General features: G+C 42.6%; 1 protein-coding gene and 1 long non-coding RNA gene across 10 annotated transcripts in view; one reads left to right on the top strand and one right to left on the bottom strand.

Annotated features, from left to right (window-relative positions):
* Positions 1-19,152, bottom strand: part of LOC127367977 (uncharacterized) — a 269,916-nt gene that overhangs the window by 175,338 nt on the left and 75,426 nt on the right. The gene's annotated exons all lie outside the window — the stretch shown is intronic.
* LOC127367919 (microtubule cross-linking factor 1) overlaps positions 1-19,152 on the top strand; it is a 72,203-nt gene that overhangs the window by 19,438 nt on the left and 33,613 nt on the right. For all 9 annotated transcript variants that reach the window (XR_007885565.1, XR_007885564.1, XM_051408187.1 and 6 more), the window contains exons 4-5: positions 15,087-15,146; positions 15,782-17,170. Coding sequence is in view for 7 of the 9 variants with exons in the window: in XM_051408187.1 (XP_051264147.1) it covers positions 15,087-15,146; positions 15,782-17,170 (1,449 nt within the window). In the remaining 2 variants the exon portion in view is untranslated. The remainder of the gene's footprint in view (positions 1-15,086; positions 15,147-15,781; positions 17,171-19,152) is intronic.

Below are 19,152 nucleotides of genomic sequence, written 5' to 3'. Positions count from 1 at the left end.
CACAGATTTATCCTTCAAGTCTCGTCTGAAAGAGAAATTCTTAATCTCGGCTGCTTCAAGACAGGTTGCATAAAAAAAAAAAGAGTTGATCCCTGTTCTTTACATGAGCCGGTGATATTTGTTATGGCATGAACAGCATGGGAAATGCAGTATCTCTTTCCACTTATGATGTGCCAGCATTATTTGGCCCGGGGGCTCTAGTCAAGTGAAGCTCTCCGATCGTATCCGTCTCCTCTGTACATCGTGATGAGAGCGCAGCGACATTTTGCCTCTCCTGCCCTCTCCACATGGCTCTCTCTATCTCTGCACATTACACACCACTGGCACGCTGCCAGCCTGCCGTCCCAGAATACTCGGCAGACCTACTGAGGAGTTTGCAGGCAGATGACATGGCAGATCTTCCCTCCTCCTGGTCTGTCTGAGGCACAGTGTCATTTATAGCTGTTAGTGTTGCTCCACAAGCGGGAATGACTCTGGTTACTCATTGAATTTTATTTTTTTATATAGCCTCCATTTAAAGTCACTGTTGTCTGAACTGTTACAGGCTTTTTTAGAGTAGATGTGCTTTAGGTTGACCTCCAGACAGAGCAGGGGAGTGAATGCCTTTCTCTTTTCGTCACCTGTGTCTCCCTCGGGGAGGTTTTTGCTGAGTCTGCATGCTCTTTAAATCACTGTCCTGCAGCTCATTCGTAGTTACACACATTCCCACCTGGGAGCTGCCCACTCCGGTCTCCTGGCTTCACCAAAGGGCTATGTGATAACTGTCGAGGGAGAACTGGGCTGCTCATTCATTTTTCTTAGTTTCAGAGTTGATTTTATCCTTCTCTTACCTTTAGGCGACTGTTGCCACCTACATTTCTCTTTGTAGCCTTGCAGCCTTCGAGTAAAATCAATGATAATACCACGTTTTTTGTGTAAAGAGGTTAATTTTCCTTGTTTTGTGTTTTTTTAGCCTCTTTTGCAGGCCAGACAAATACTGGATTTTCCAACCAAGACAATAATACGGGACGAAGAAAGAGCCTCAGTTGACAATATGCTTATTTGCTTTCATGCTCATGTTTGACCCACTGATTACAAATCTACAGCTATTAGCTTAGCTTAGCACAAAGACTTGAAAGAGGGGGAAGCAGCTTACCAGGATTTGTCCTACGTACACAAATCCGCCTGCCAACGCCTTTAGTGAAACTGTTTCTTAGTGAGATCTGTGATGTTGGCTTGTAGGTATTTTTTAAAAGAACCAGGTTCTCAAACTTTTCCTTCAGAAGCAACTAATAACTAACTAAGGATGCAAGTTGAATTTTTGTAAAATAAAGGTCAGCACAATAGCATGAGCAAACTCTTGTTTATTTATTTTCTCTGCATAAATCACATTACTTTTAATGTAGTTTCTCTCCATATTCCCCTGATCCCCCCCACAGTGGCTCTATTTCCCCCAGTCTTTTATGCTAAGCTAGGCAATTCACCTCTTGGCACAATCTCTACATCGACATAAAAGTGGCATCTTTTAATCCAACTCTTGGAAAATAAGGGTCATTTTTAACTTTTACTTTAATAAATGAAATATATCAGCCAGGTAGTGTTGTCCAGTGCCAAGATATTGTTGCTGTCGGCATGATTTTAAACAAATATCTCAGAAGGTGTCAGTCTATTAACCCTGCTTCAGCCTCCAAAACCTGTATTATCAGGATTTATGTTTTAGTTTTGTTTAGTAAATACAGCTGCTTTTACACCCTGTATAATACTACTCCAGTGCCAGTACCAGTAATAGTAGCATTTACAAGTCCATTTAATCTGACAGGTCACACGCTGTCACAATACAGGAACCCCCACCTGTGCAATGTAAGAAACACTTCATAACAAAGATAACACGAGCTGTTTGGATATACTTCTTGTCTCAGGGCTGTAAATCTGTTCGAAATGTATTTGTTGGCTGATGGTGGTTCATCCTGCCCGACCGTGTCTTCATGTCCCTTTTACAACAGAAATATCAATCACCACTTCTCCCTTCTGGCCTCTAGCAGTCGGGGACCTGTCTCCCAGACTCCACCACCCGCTCCCTCTCACAGAGCCACGGGGGGAGGTTGCCAGATCTGCACTTGTCAACCCTCCACATCAGTGAAAGGGCTAAATCAGACCCACAGCGCTCAGTGTTTATCATGGCAGCATCCAGTCCGTCAGTTTGTTCTTTAAAGCCACAGTGATTGATCAAAATTTCAAGGCATCCCAGAGTCAAAAGTTTGAATTGTGTGGGATAATATATTGTATACAGTTTAAAAAAAAGAAGTTGAATAACAACACAAGGAGGGAACATTACCAGCCCTGTCCTGCTTTGAATTGTGTCTGGGGAAGTTTATGCTCCAGCAACCCCAGAAAATGTGACTCCAGATATGATTATGAGGGACAAACATGTCCGTTAGCCCTCATCCTAAAAGCCTTTTCTCTTGTTTTATGTAAGATAAGCAGCCAGACAGCGTAAAACAAAAACAAGTCTGATGTTATATTTTTTATTATTATACTTCAGAACAAGATCCCCTTTTACAAGATTCTCATTTTAAAACGAGACAAATCGAAGCATAAAAGAGTCAGCGGCCGTTGTTATTTCAGCCAGCACAATAAAAATCAAATCGCTGGTTGTTAGAGTATCTAGAAATTGTACTACCTCTGTTTATAAAATGACTGAACATTGTTATGGTAAATAAAAACTGCCATCATTAGCTTTGTAAACTGCCGTGCAAGAGTGTTTAGCTTGACCGGCTTAGCGGTTCATTGTGATCCATGCAGTGCTTGTTCTGCAGCCAGCAGTGGTACCATTTTTGCCTTTGGATTCTCTACAAATTAAGTTTTAGTCGAGTTCTTTGTCTGTGGACAACAATTGGTCCTTCTGTTCATTGCAAACACACTGATGTTGCTGCTGCAGGCATGAAAACAGATCACTTTCAGCTACTAAAAGGACTTTTTTCTTCCCTGAAAATACCTGCCTGTCACTGGTTCTCTAGAGTATCAACAGCAGCAAATGTTAATGCCACTGTAATACTTAAAATTTAACTGTATCCATTATACTGAATCAATTTGCCAATTCTCTGTGTTAGAGGCCTCCGCTCTTCGTGTCAGTTCTTCTTTTTCCAGGTCAGATTTTTCGATTTGCCTCTCTCAAGCCATCCATTACCATGGCAGCCAGTGATGGACAGCTCAGCCAGGCGATGGGTCATTAAGCACTGTGAGAAGATTTCCTGGCTTTACTACTGTTCACAAGGCAACCAACCAGTGTAGCTTCTGACTGTGAGCCAGCAGAGACATCTTTACCGTTCATTATTAGAGTTCAAAGAATTCAAAAGCATTTGTAGTCAATTAATACAGGGTTTTCTTTTGGGTGATGTACAGCAGTCTACTCACTTGGTATTACAGTACACACATCGGCCAGTACGACTATAAATGACTGCACTTGCAGGAGAAACGTTAGGAAAGAGACAAATAAATTGTAGTGAGAAATGCATATGTTAGTGCTCCCGACCTGGGGGTTAGAAGCCCCGAGAGGGAAGACGACAAAACAGACTTCTGATACACAAAAGAGTATTTTTTCTTACTTTTACCGAATGTTTTCTTGTTTCTTGTGAAAAACTGGATGCTAAAAAGTTTGGAAACACTGAAAAGAAAAAAATCACTTTTTTTGTACTCTGGACTTGTTGACAAAAAGACAATGCTGCATTTTTATGGCGTCATGACCACTAATCTAGATAATAATCAGAAGGGTAAAAATCTGACGTTTAGAAGAGAGATTTTTAAGGAGTGAATTAATTATTGGTATTGGCAGTGGAAACAGCTGCTTGTCACACATTTCTTTTCCTCGTTGGTGTCGGCTCAGTCATATTCACAGGTCACACACTCCAACAGGCTCATATGAAAGGGCTCAACGTGCCCTCCCTCTTATCTGTCTCCATCTATATGATAAGCCGTTATCTCGACAAAGATAACACAGAATCCGCACTGCCTTTATTTAATACCTTTTTTTTATACTGTTTGTCACCTATATCACTAAAGAACTGTGATACAGAACAGTTGTTATTGCTTTTTATTCGTACATGCAGAATATGCAGATTACTGTACTCTGGGCCGAGCTTTAGCTAAAATGGCTAAAACGACAGAATATAAATGAATCTGGCCGGTCTGTGTGTCATGAAAGGGACCTTGAGCTGGAGCTGATTGGAATTACATTTCTAGAGAAGCTAAACCTGCTAATGGGAGCGCTCACTGAAGTGTAGTCTCTCCCTGCTTTCCTTCCTACTGTGGGACCTGCTGATTCGGCTCTACACACTTGAGTTCGAGAACCAGTTTGCCAGCATGTTACTGTATCATGCATGCAGCACACATGCCGACACGATGACTAATCACAATGCTGATGTGGCTGTTAGACCTGATTCACTGTGGAGGACAACACTCTGCAGCTATTCATGTTTGCTAAATTGCTTGGCTCTTATCCTCTAATCAAGATAATGGCTAATTATTATTAACAGCTAATTGCTGTATCCTATTTTATTTCAAAGCAGCCTGAAGCAACAGCCCTGCTCTGTTCTGTAGAAGGGATTAGTAGGAAAACTCACCTAAAAGTCGTGTCAACCTTGTGTCTTTGGTTTGCGCCAGTTGGCATCAGTGTTTCTGAGAGCAGCACGCCAGGCTGTCGGGTTGTTCAGGGAGATTTGTAAAGCTTGAGTGAAAGCGGAGTGACACGCCCCGTAAAAGCTCTATTGTGCTGCTCTTTAATGCATGCCGGGTCCCAGACTGAGGTCAGGGCCGGCTTAGCGAAGAGGAACAGTATGGGAGTGACCCTCCGCTGCTCACACGCGACCTCCTGCAGACACTCACATACACAAACATTAAATTATACGCACACACACACACACACACACACACACACACACACACACACACACACAGGCAGACATACTGTGTTCATGTTGCAACACAGGATGATATATAACCTGTGCATGTCAGCATAGGTCACCATAACTACCAGTGTCGATTCCTAAGAGATTTAATGTTTTCTCAATCTGCTATAGGACCTACAGGGTCTCTAGTGGGCAACCAAGAATAGCAGCACTGTTGACTCCTCACACGCCAGCCGTTAAATCCCAGAGTTTATTACCACAGTGTTTATTGCAAAAGAAGCACTAAGCTGTATTGTATAGTGTTTTTCACCCCCCTTGTCTGTTATCAAACTATCTGGAATAATTAAATTAGTTTGAAATATGGTTGACAGATAATTATTTTCTTCCAATAATTAGTTAATTCGATTTTTTTGTACTGATACGGATCGTGGACTTCCTGTATTATACGATTGTCATTCAAGGACTCTAAGAAGGATCTGACATCTCGCACTTCTAATCCTGTGGCTAAATATCATTTAATTCCAAACTTATTTCTTTTATCAGGAACAATTAACAAATGATAACAGGTGAATAAACATTTGTATTATACTTATATTGTTGTAGCTTTTTCTGCTGTGAAAATATAAGTGTTTACTGAATGTTTATACTTGGTTTGCATGAGATGGAGTCAAATTATTGTTATTGTTTCAGTCCACCATTGATCAAGTTTACAATATTTTTTCAAAATGCATAAACATTAGATGGTGGAACATCTTAAAACACACAAACCGGCACAGTGTTGGTTGGAAACACTCTCAGCTGCTGAGGAAGGTCGATATAAATCAAGACTGTAGAACTGCAGACTGTAGCAGAGAGTTAGTTTCATGGTCGACCTACTGAATGAATGCGAGATGTTTCTCACCAGAGGACACAAAAATACTTGAAAGCATTTTGTGATTTCAGAAATAATAAATAAGACTGTGAAGGTTTCTGAAATAAATAGCCTAGAAAATAGAATAAAATCACAACCACAGTTACTAATATGTCTAACTTTCTTGCTGCCTCCCTCCAAAATGTAACACTTCAGATACTGCAGGGCGTGTTGTGATGGATAACTGGCTTTATATGGCAGTTCTTAAAATAACGCTATATAACACGTAAGTCCAATGGTCACTCTCATTTTAGCTCTGTTTTGGTCTCCACCAACCTTTGTTTTTATCTACAGAGGGAGCAGGTCCTCTTCCACGGAGTCTGCCATGTTTAGATAGGGCAGCAGTATCCACCACTAGATGCTATTAAATAGGACGTATATGATGTCCAATTGTAACCAGTAGCGTGGCTTTATTCCAAAACATCCCCCTTTCCATTTTCACCAAATAAACAAAATGTTTTAATTTCCTTAAAGGCATACTATGCAGTTTTCCGGTTTTGTCAAACAGCTACCCCTAGAGTCGCTGCAGAGTACTTGTATTTAACCTTAACGGTCATAAATACCACTCACCAGAGCCGTCTTTATATACGGCTCTGCGTTTCTGCACTCACGGCCTGATCCCCTCCCCCCCGTATACCGGTACATGTTCAGTAGGATGGAAGCGTCGGACATCAAACAGGCAAAGATAGACTCCAAAGATGTCTACTGACTAGGTAACGTCTGAGTGAATGCCTGCTAGTGTCTTCCATTGATGCTGCTTCTTATGTTGCTGATGTATGTGACGTCGCGCCGTAAAGCAATTTGTGATTCTCGCGAGATTTAGCGGGACGCCACCTTTCAGACTTGCATTGCTGGTTCTGCCAACGGCGTCCCTCTCCTGCTTTGCTATTGGGATGATTCGCTATACTACGAGTATGTTTACCATCGAAATGACTTCAAAGCTGTTATATTAAGGTAAAAATCTTGCATAGTGTGCCTTTAAATTTGATAAGTGGGAAGTTTGATGTGCAGTCCAAAGCCTGGCATACTCTCCAAAGCTCTGCTCCTACATCCCAGAGCATAATAGTCTTGTTTCTAAGAATTAAGGACTTCACCACAGAGGTGGAGAGCAATCTCCTGACAGCTATTGATGTCAAGATGCAGGGGCAATGGGGAGACCAGAGTCTATTTACAAGATGCTCACATCCGCCGGGGATGGCCTGACTTTGGAATGACCTCTGAGAGTGCTGCATTCAGCCTGTCTCACTGCCAAACATATGCACACACTGGCAGATGGATTTAAACCCACAAACCTGCTCGACCTCGTACACACATGCAGCCGGGACAATACAGCAGCCACACACACTGACAGAAGCACAAAAAACACTCACCCACACGTTCTTCGACACATGTGGGAGAGGGATGACTGCAGATACACACGCGTGTAACACACAAACACAAGTGTGCGCGTCGGCTGAGAAGCGCACTCTGCTGGATTACTTTAATTCAGTTAGCTTTGATTGGTTTAGGGCTTTTTTGAAATATCACTGCCACAGCTACTCATGGTAGCCTCACTGTAGCCTGTATGAGGGGGGGGGGGAGTTTTCAACAGCAAATTGAATTCCAATGGGTTGCATGGTTCATATTTGGCTGATGGAGCATATCCAGATGCAGTATATTTAGACTGTATAGGCCCTACTGCAGGTGCTGCAAGCCAGAGATTGATCGTCCTTATAAAAATAACACAGTGCCGTAAATCACGGTGTAGCAGGGGCTTCAAAGAAAAACACTTGTGCATCAGAATGCCCTCGGATGGAGAGAAATTAAATTAAGTGACGCAGCGAGAGCATGTGAGACTTATACATGCATTCATTCCAACGTGTGTTCAGTATTAATTAATTTATTGAAACGGATTACAGTCCAGATTGAGCGCTCATTCATCTAGATCTCACTAATATAATCTGCCTCTAAACATTTCATAGCGACTTATCTCTCTGAGCTCTCCCGCCGGGTGAGCGATATTTATTCTGTTGTGCAGGAGTCTTAGGCTCCTCTGTCAGGGCTGAGAAGGGGTTTATCTGCATCCAGCGGCCGCCGCAGCGCCTTTTGTGCTCGACTACCCCACTCTCCCCCCCACCGCCAACCCTCCATCCCGCCCCGTTTCAGCTGGTCACACTATACTTCCTGTTAAATCCCATTACCAGAGCCAGACGCCGCTCTCTGCAGACTGTGTTACAGTCTTTGAGCAAAATCATAAATAGGCCAAGCTGTTGAGTAGAGATGCTGCCGAAAATACACTCTGTGTTCCCATTCTTACTCATCCTCCTCCCCCAAAAATATTTTTTCCCTCCCCACATTGGGAGTTGTTTTTGGTGATGTCACTGCACGATGTCATCCAGCACTTGTTCCAAAAAATGCCTCCGTGTCTTACACAAACAGGCGTGTCAGAGAACACAATATTCTCCTTTTTCCCTTCTGAGCGCTCGCAGTTTTTCCAAGATTACGTGGTGACATTGTTGCAGCAGCAGCAGAGCAAACGTTTCCTATGGAGCAGTGTGCTTTTACTCATCTGTTGAATATGGTCCCCTGAGACCTGGAGTGACACTAATGGATGACAGAATCAGACCCACACCGTACTGTGATGATGACTTGTGACGCTTCGTTTAATTGTGGTGTAGAGCAGAGCAATGCTGGAAGTAATTGTTGAATATGAACGCACTGTTACACACATCATTCACAGTCCTGATGTCATCATCGGAATCCTTTACTCCTACATTCACACCCTGACATGCAGGACTGGCTCTGTGGGGACCTTTAACTGATGTTGAAGCTTTAAAGCCTAACTCAAACCTTTAACCCTCATCCTGACGTGATAATCTTTACCTCGTCCTGAACCTAACACTGCCTCCAACCTTCAGCTTAAAGCCAAATTCTAGCCTATAATTTACCTTTAATTCAACTGTACTTTAACCCAAACAAAATCCTAAACCTGATTTCAACCCTGAACCATAATCTTTAAGCTGCATTTACATTGTCTATAATCCAAGAAACAGTAGCAGTAGCAGTCAATGAGGTCACTGCATAGGTACATAGAAGTACTGCAGCAAAAAGAAGCAAGGCTCAGCTGTTGCAACAGGTTAAGACAGTATTATCCTGTTGTTATTATCCAATCAAATACATTTAAAAGCAAATTCCTGAAGAGTTTAATTCTAATTTGAAAGAGTCAAGATAGAGGAGAAATGGTAGAAACTGTGATATTTATTTATTTAAACAGGCCATTTATTTCGGCATCTTATTCCTTTTTATTAGTTGACAATAAAGAGATGACAGGAAACAAAGATGAGAAACAACATACTTGACAACAAAGGTCCCCGGCTAGACTAGAAACCAGAGCCTCATGATAAAACCACCACCAGAGCGAGACCTTTGCATGTTATTTTAATGCGATGCTATTTTTGGTCTGATCCTTTAAACTTTTGTCCTAATTCTTTATCTTAAAATTAAAGTCAAAGCTTACCTTAACCTCAACCCCTCATATTAAACATAATCAAATCTTAATTCTCATCTTACCCCTCAACCATAAACCAGATATCATAAATGAGGCATTTGAAGATGTTTTTGGTGCCAGTTCTGAAACTGAAACCATCCTGGCCAGAAGTAGTAAGGATGGGGATGTGAAAAAAGGAGGAAGGAGAAGAGAAAGGGAGGAGGGAGGGAACGAAGCAGGGAGCAAGACCAAGTAGAAAGGGATGGGGGCGGGGGTTTCCAGGAAGAAGGTGCAGGAGAAGGCCAGAGTCAGTCAGTCAGTCAGTCAGTCAGGGCCCACAGCGCCTGGTTCATTCAGTCCGAGCAGGGTAACGACTGTGTAACTACAATCTGTTAATCCTGCAGGCTGGCAGAGGCCCAGGGGAGTAAAAACCAGCCCCACCAGTACTACAGACGGCACTCGCACCAGCTGGAGCTGCCTGCCAGCCTGCATGACTGACTGCCACTAACCCGTGCTAACAGGCCTGTGAGAGCAGTGCCTTCAGATGATGATGGAGAGAGATGTCTGTGTGTTTGTGCCTTTAGTGAGCATGAGTGCGATTGTGTGTTAAAGTGGAAGAAATACAGCCGCACAAAGAACAGGGTGTGTGTGTGTGTGTGTGTGTGTTTGTGTGTTGTTTTAGTTTTAGTTTTACCACAAACACTCAGAGGCAGAGCTTCTCATGAGGCAAATAATTTGTGGTTGAGTTAAATTTTAATATGTGGAGCAGGAGTCATGCACAGTATCTGGTGGTGCTGTGCAATTAGGGCTGTAACTATACAGTGTAGAGTATACAAGTATTTTCATTATTGATTAATCTGTACATTATTTTTTCAAGCGAACATTTAATCCACAATGCCCATTACAGTTTCCCAAAGTGATCTTCAGATTGCTTCTTTTGTACAACCAACAGCCTAAAACCACTCAAAAAATGCAGCATCCTCACATTTGAAAAGCAAATGTTTGACATTAAGATAAGTGACTTCAAAATGTAAAAGATTAATTTGATGTAAACTGAATATTATCATGTATCAATGATGATATTCTGTTGTCCAAATTAATGATCCCAAACAAAATGAAACTAAAAAATAAGCAGTTTATTTCATTAATAGTTTTGATTTTAATTTGCATACATTTACCATATCGTCACATATCGGTTCTTGTTAATATATCTGACAAAAAAAGCTAAACATCAAAGGTGTTGGGAGTCAATCAGTGTGCATATGTTTTTAGCTCCAGAGGGAGCTGCGTGAGACTTGAGACTACTTTAGTAGATGCCAGCATAAAATATGTGAACCTCAGACCGAACTCTCAGCGGTTGAGTTGCATGTTGGGTAATGTATGCACCAGGTTTAGATCAGGAAGAAGAATGTGTGGAATAAAATAATAAAAAAGATGATCTATCTGGTTCTGCTGCATCGAGTTTTATCCTTTTTTTAACCGTCTATTGTGAGTCTGACGGTGTTATAGGAGCGCGATGCTAAATCAGAGGAGCGTTGTTTTAAAGGCAATAAAAAGGAAAAAATAAACATAGAATTGACATACATTAACTCTCTGCACCTTTTTGTGTTAAAGGGCAATGTGAGAGAGTAGTGGTGACCCAGGAGGGGGTTTAGTGTTCAGCCTTAAGGTCCTTCAGTATGGAGAGACACCATCTGTCACAGGGATCAAACCCTGCAGGTATGACCTCTCTGGGCACTTATGTATCTCCTGTTGCTCTGTTTATGTGACCTCGCGTTGGGAAATGCTAATCTTATTGATCCTGTATAGTAAATAGGATTGTGGGTGTGTAAGTGGGTTACGCTACAAAAACTCAAGTCTACTCCCATCTGTAAGGATGTCACGATACCAGAATTTTAAACTTTGATACAGTACTATCTGTCTTTTACATCGTTTTGGCGTTCTTGAAGCTGATGTTTAAGTTCATGAGCAGAGAACACGATATGCTGAGTGACTAACAATTCAAATTGTTTCATTTTTGACTGCATCCAAGGACAGTTGGGTGATAATCTCCATCTGGCCTTCGTCAGTCCAACAACCGCTGATTGCCGATATATTCGCACATGCATCCCCCAGCAAATTAACAAAATAAAAGGACAAAAATCACCCGAAAAAATAAAACAACTGGTTATGGACTCAGCCTTTATTCGTCCAATCGCCCAACCCTAGTACACAAAAAACAAACAAACCAACTCTGGACCAGACCATACTTTTTAAAAGTATCAGCCACATTACAGCTAATGCTAATAGCTAATTTTGTCATGAATACGACATCATTTAGGTTATTTAAGTAAACTTCTCTCATAAACACTTGAAGGTACTGCTAAAACCGGGTGACAGCTTTTCCTTTATACTGAAATGCAGTGAATGAGTTGCTTCCTGTAAACTCTAATCAAACCTCTAACACAGTAAGAGTACCAAACAGATATGTATCAGCATTTAATAATGAATAGTATAGTATATTTATAAGTCAGACTCATTTTACAGGTAATTGGCTCAGACAAACTATTACTAGTGTTCTGTCAACTCCTTAACTCTCTGATCACACTGCTGTTGCTCTAAGCTTCAAACTGACTTCTGTATACAGTAAACAGGGATCCCTGGTTGTGGCGGTCTGGGGTTCTGAGGAGCTTTGCACAAGATGCCGTCTAATCCGCTGTCTCCCCAGAGAGATTAGCTCTGTCACCAGGGCTGGGAATTAAACCACGACTGGTGTTGGAGATACTGACATAGACACAAAGCTGAGACTGGACCAGGGGGGAGGGGAGGTTATAAATAAATGACTAGAGTAAACCATGAATTACAGTCTATGACCATCAAATAAAAACAATTATAGTCTTTGAGAGGATGAAGTTGGTTATATGAATCTGTATAGGAGGGGATTATAGGGAAAAGATGAGTTTGAAGTAACCGATGGCAGCGTGTCATCACTCTCAGACATTTTTGACCAAAAAATTGCATTTGACGAGTTAAATATGGGAATCAGCGAATCTGTTTATCTTCCTTTGGAGGGAGAAGCAGACAGTTTGCGCCGTGACGAGATCAAACAACATGTCGAACACAACCTGTAATTGGTGCAAAGCCAAAATACTCACATGTAACATCAACCTCATCTGCATTCAGCTCGTGGTGGAGTTCTTCCTCTGAGGGCACAAGCACAGAGGTGGAGTTCGGATCAGACACGGGAACTTCAAAAGAGACTGTGAAGACAACAAGAAGGCAGACAGAGAACCCCCTCAGAAATTCACAGTTTACCTCAATAAAGAAAGACAAATTAGAAAGTATCGATCATGAAACACACCTGAGCAGAGAACTATGCAGCGAAGGTCTTCTGAGCAGCAAAAGCAAGCTGTCTTCAACCTGTCTAAACTGAATTTAATGTGAACTGTACATTTGATTCAGTGCTCCAAGGGCTTTATCATCAGAAACTCCAAAGTAAAATATATCACAGAACTGGGCACGGCGCTCCGTTCACAAATCATACACAGAGCAGGAGGCACAAATCTCTGTCTGTAACTATGACCACAGTATGGTTATGTTCATGTTTTGGTGCTGTTTCTAAGTAGGCTCTCCCTTCCTGTCGTAGAGCCAGCAACTGAGTCAAGGTCCGTCCCTGCTCCGGGGCAAAAAACGGTTCACCCTCACACTTTCCGTCCGTCTGGCCACGAATGATTCACACTGTCCTACTGGTCTATTTTGGCTGGCAGCGGAGCTCGTACAGTGAAGAGTTTCCTTTGTACAAAGTAAAAAAAAAAAAAGTAGAAAAAGTAAAAGAAGACCAAACACACTGATGAATAATATTCTGTTCACTGACTTCTATGACTTAAATCTTCCTTCAAGTGGTAATTTGAAGCAAGTGGGTTCACACACACAAAAACAAACAGTTCACTTACTGCATAAAAAGAGGGAAAATCTAAATCTGTGTAAAAAAAAAAAAAAAAAACATCCACAGTTTCCATTCAACACCACAAATTATGTCAAAAAGAGGACTTTCTTTTGTAAAGCAACCAGTTACAGTACAAGTCTTCTGGGCTAAAACCGAACTTCCCCGTTCAGACAAGCACCCCTTTATGATAATATGATGACAGTTTACCAACAGCAGTCTTTCGAGGTCAGACCAGGTAACAATTCTTTAACACTTCAAACACGTCACAAGCCTGAACTGAACGCTGTCACACTGACAGATCGGTGGCAGGATGTTCGTACTGTGCAAACCAATCGCAGTGTTAGGATAAGCATATGTGCCTTGTTGAGGGATTTGTTCAGTCTGTTACAAAACCTCACAATCAGTGCGTTTCCTTTTGACAAAAGGGATTTAAGCGAGCAAAGAAATGAAAAAAGTTAAATTGCTTAAAATAAAAGAGATATAAAACGTTGGACAGGAGGATTTTGTGCTGAAACAATGAGGGAAACGAGATTTAACAACAGCAATATTGATAATCATTAGTTTTGTAAGTCATTTATCAAACAAAAATGCAAACATTCACTGCTTCTGGCTCCTTAAATTTGGCCACTTGCTTTGATTTTCTCTGTTTTAAATAATTGTAAAAAATCCAGAAGAATTAATAAAATGATCACAGCTGATTTGTGGTTGTCCTGTTTGACTTCCTACTGAAGTACGAGAACACTGAAATATGTTTGCCACTCAGAGATCGGAAATATTAATATCAAGTTATGCTTCCTAGAAAGGAGCCGAGCTTAAACTGATCATAAAAAAACTTTAAATAACTCGGCCAGCGATCCGTTCCTGGAAAAAGGGTTCACACTCTGCCTCTCTCCTTTCCTCTAGTGCTTGATGATCTTTTCCCTGTCTTACAGAGCTGCAGCTGATGGCGAAAGGAAGTGCACAGACTTGATAAAAATGAATGATTTTATTAGACTGTAAGACTAAGCTGGCGTGCAGAAGTCCCTGTTTTATCCAGGCTTTGCTTGCAATGCGTAGTATTCGCTACAGGACAGATTTCACCACTGGACAGGCAGATGCTTCCCCCCAGAGCGTTGTGGAAGCGCCATGTGTCACTGAATCTGAGCCCGGGATAAGACGTCTGTCACACTAAGCTCTGAATGGGATCTAAAGCGCCCCGGTGGTGCATCATTCATCAAAAGACACGACAGATCACGCTCATCATCTGCACATCTGTACTAACTTTTTCTGATCGTAATACTGAGCAGACGTTTTACTTCACAGAACGTAAATCACATGAAGTGTCCGTTCTCTCTGCCCCTCCCCTCGCTCGCAGTGAGACTGACATTGTAACCAGATGTTGGCCCTTGATACAGCCTATTACCGTTACTATGTGCATGAATCAGACAGTAATTATGTCATGTAATTATGTCATGTGATCATTAGAGTAAATACTTCCTCATTAGACTTCAGAGCTTTGACGTGATGGAAATGTTACGTAAAATGTCCACATAGATTACTGTTATTTTGGCCTTTTGCAGAGTCTGCTTCACATTAGGGGAGTTGGCGTACATCTTAGCAAACCCATTTGTTCCACTGCATTGGTGTTATGCAGTACCATCAGTGCCATGATTGCGCATGTCTGTATAAACACTGGTATTATGATATATGGAAATGTCAATAGCATCTTAAAACTGCAGAGGTCCTCACTATTGAATTCACAAAGCCTCTTTTATTGCCTTTATCGGCTCGGATGTGTGTTTGTTTATATAATTTTCTGTTCCCCTCTTGCAGCACCCGTGGATGTGGGAATAATATTTTAATATCAGAGTGAATAATTGTATATAATTACTATGATTACATAATGTTTTTGTTCTTTTACAGACTGCACTGAGGAGACGAGGAAGCAGGGAAACATTTAAAGACAAGAAATCCACGAGTCAGGTAAAAAGAGAATCTATAAATGTGATTCTGTCCCTTTTTTCTGAATTCAAAATTATAAAACATTTTATTTTTTAGGCATTAAAGTATACGTTTGGTTCTATATTTTTCTTAGTGTCCACAAATTCCAGACAAAAGACCAAAACCAGCAATGAATTGATCCTCCTGACACGTATTGCCTGTGCAGCAAAATCCTAATTGATCTTATTCCCCTGTGACATAAAAGCATCATTGTTGTCCGAAACCTTTCAAAAACACATCAATGAACCACACTGGATGACATGTTCATCCATTTCTGTCAACACACACTGTAGTTTATTTCGAGTCAATCACACATTCACTGTCCTACCAAATGTAAATTACTGCGCTGCTGAAAATAGTCCCCCACAAATGCACTATTTACTCCTGTATGAATAGTGTTTGCTAAAGACTGCAGTGCCCAGCTTTTTTATCCAATGATTGAGCCTTTTTTATATCAACTATATAGTTGTGACTCCGTTTTCTTAAGATTTACATCTTCAGTAGGAATGAATGGGCTTATCATTGTTGGTTTTGATCTTTTAATGAATTTGTTGACAAAAACAAAAGTCTAAAACATGTTTTTAATGGCGGTATCCTGATCCCTATCTCTCTGCTAGGAGGACAGTGCGGACCTCAGGTGCCAGCTCCAGTTTTCCAAGGAGGAGTCCGGCCTGATGAGAAAAAAGATGGCGAAGCTGGGCCGGGAGAAGGACGAACTGGAGCAGGAGCTGCAGAAGTACAAGTCAGTTTATGGGGATGTGGACAGTCCCCTTCCCCTGGCCGAGTGCTCTGGCGGTGGTCCTCACACCACTCGAGAGGCTGAGCTGCGATTACGTCTGAAGCTGGTGGAGGAGGAGGCTAACATCCTGGGCAGAAAGATCGTGGAGCTGGAAGTGGAGAACCGCAGCCTGCGGGCAGAAAATGAAGACATCCGCTGTCAGTATGAAAGAGATTGCTTTGGGCGGGAACCCTTCTCCAGCATGCCCTCGTCACCATATGGCGGTGATGCGCTCGAGTCGGCAAGTGAGCTACGTCGCCATCTACAATTTGTGGAAGAGGAGGCCGAGCTGCTGCGCCGCTCCATCTCAGAGATTGAGGACCACAACAGGCAGCTGACCTCTGAGCTCAATCGCTTCAAGTTCGGCCCCAGCAGCGGCTGTGGGCCTGTCGGCGAGGAGGGCAGTGAGGGAGGGTTATTTAAACCTGGTAATGGAGGGAACGGTAATGGTTCCAGCGGCGGGATGATGATGGAGGAGCTTAAATCAGCCAGAATGCAGATCAATGAGCTGAGTGGGAAAGTGATGAAGCTGCAGTATGAGAACCGAGTCCTCATGTCCAACGTCCAGCGCTGCGACCTGGCTGCGCACCTGGGCCTGCGAACCGGCAGCCCTCGAGACAGCGACGCAGAGAGTGACGCAGGCCGTCGAGAAGCCGCTGAGGACGAGGAGGCAGGGCGACTTCTTCTTCTCCAGCCCAAGAGGGAGGGCCCTATTGGGGGCGAGAGTGACTCTGAAGACCTGTTTGAGAAAACGACAACCACCTCAGGGTTCGGAAGCATCAAACCCTCAGACGGCAGCGAGCTCAGCGCCACTGATCTGGCCAACCGCAGGAGGGAAGAACGGGAGTCATTCACCAACGTGAAACGTGAGGCAGAGAGGCTCGGGAAGACGGTGGACCGTCTGATCACCGACACCGACAGTCTGATCTTTGAGGGCAGGTTGCTTGTGACGACAGGAGAGAGCCTGGAAGGAGGGACGGTGTCTGGAAACAAACCAGACACGCAAGTCCTTGACACCATCAACACTCGCATGAAGGCTTTCCGCACCGAGCTACACATCTTCATGGAGAAGTTGGACCACGTAGGGGAAGGGCTGAGAGAAAGGACAGACGATCTGTCACCCATGCCAAACCTCACAGAGTCCAGCAGCTTCCTGTCCACAGTCACCTCCATGTCCCGTGACTCTCCCATTGGCACCTTTGGAAGAGACCTGGTGACGGACTTCCAGGTAAGTTTAATGGATAGACGTCCTGTGACCTTTCCTACCGTTCTTAAGGTGACCCTTCTCTGTACATGTAGATGTTTTCTTTCTGTGGCTGCTTTGTTCTTTTGCAAAAAAAGAGAAATATTAGTAATAAGATAGAAGGTCTGTCAGCCAATACTTAAGATTTTATTATTGCAAACAAAATGTTCTTTTAAAATCTTGCATAAGAACGCTGATTTGCCTCAAAAGCATCCCACCTGATTGTCCAGAGGATATCATGTCCAAGGAGAGAAAGGCTGAAGACAATATCACACCAGATGGCTTCATTGCTTTAAAACAGCAGTAGGCAAACAACCCACTGGTGTATTTGTAAATGTAAGAAATTAATTTAGGTTTGATTTAAATGGCCCTAAGTGTGCAGTCATTAGTGGACCATTTGAGGCCAAAATAAACTAAACGAGATACTGAGTCAGCACTGTGCTCGAAAAATCAGCTCTAATTAAAGACAGTGGCAGCGTCGTACATCTCTCGCAGAACACATACGATCCACAGCCACGCCTCGTCAGTGGGAACCTCATTAAGTTCTAGGCAAACATAGCTTTAAGGGTAGGTTGGGATTTTTTCAAGTCTACCTTAATACAATGTTCACCTGCCCGTTTGTACATTGAGAGATTTATGGGTCACTGTAATCCTTCCTCCTCTCCATAGGAAGCAGTGCGACTCCATGACATAGGGGAGAACATCCACACTCCTCGCTCAGTGCAAAAATTTACTCTTAAAGGGGAAGTGCACCGACTTTACACATGCAGGTGTTGGAGAGTACAACTGCATATTTGAAAAAAGTTGTATAAAGCTTTTTGTGGCTCCAGAGGGAGCCGCATGATGTCTGATAAATTGCTTCAAGTGATGTGAGACAGCGTCGGTCGGGGCTGAAGACTACAAGTTAGAAAATGATAAAACTCTGGAGGTGTGAAGTTAGAAAGAAGTGAGTTTACCAGACTTCTGTAGAGAGAGAGAGAGAGAGAGAGAGAGAGAGAGATAGATACTTTATTTATCCCGAGGGAAATTCAAGCCCGGCTCCTCGTCTCTGCTTGAGGCTAGTGGCTCGAGGTTACATTAGCTGCTCCTTGCATAACAAAACTGAAGCTCTGACTGAACTGTCAGCGCTTTGTGGGTAACGTAGGCATCAGATTTTTGACAAGGAAGAAGAATGCATGGATAAAAAAGACCATTTCTCTGGTTCTGCTGCATCAGTTTTGATCCTTTCTTCTCAAAACTGTTGAGAAAAAAGTCCAGCAATGTTAGTGGGGTACAAGCTAAATCAGAAATACAGATACTCAAGTAAAAGTACAGGCTCTGAAATGTACTGTCTTGGTTTCTCTGAAGGACATTTCTACCAGCTGTTTCTGTGCTAAGCTAAACTTCAAATAGGGTCGAGTCTCCCTCTCTTGTCTTGTCTGTCATGCGTGATATGCATGATCTCGATGTTGAGAAGGAGCGCAGTGATGCAAAAATAATAATAATAACCCTTCCTTCCTTGCTGAGATGTGGTGGACGGATATGTCACCAACTTAATTCAGCTGACTCAGACCAGCTGAAAGGCACACATTAAGTTTGGCTAAACTTTGTACGTATTTTTGCACAGAGCGAGGACTGTGGACTCTCTTTCTTACAGTGGAGAAACGCTACAGCAGGTGGGGAGTTGTGGGGACTCGTCAGATGGTTAAACAGGCGTCCTAAGGCGAGATCAAGGAGGACAAACCTCCCATGGAGCATGAGGAGCAAATCTCGCTTGATCTTGATTTTCAGTATAAATACAGACCGTCTCACGATCCTTCTGAGTTTGCAGGAGGTGTCAGAAGAGTTACCACGGGAATATCCGTCCTGTGGTGGACAAGCGTTCAAAGCGATGCCTCTTTTTGATCCCTCAGTCTTGGCTTTTCCCAATCATTATGAACCAGAACTCACCAAGCGTTGGATTGCCCCCCCCCCCACATTACAGGGAG

The sequence above is a fragment of the Dicentrarchus labrax genome, unplaced genomic scaffold, assembly GCF_905237075.1.
Source record: "Dicentrarchus labrax unplaced genomic scaffold, dlabrax2021, whole genome shotgun sequence".
NCBI classification, from domain to species: Eukaryota; Metazoa; Chordata; class Actinopteri; family Moronidae; genus Dicentrarchus; species Dicentrarchus labrax.
Note: the sequence above shows the minus strand (reverse complement) of the source record. Positions and strands in the feature narration are given on the sequence as shown.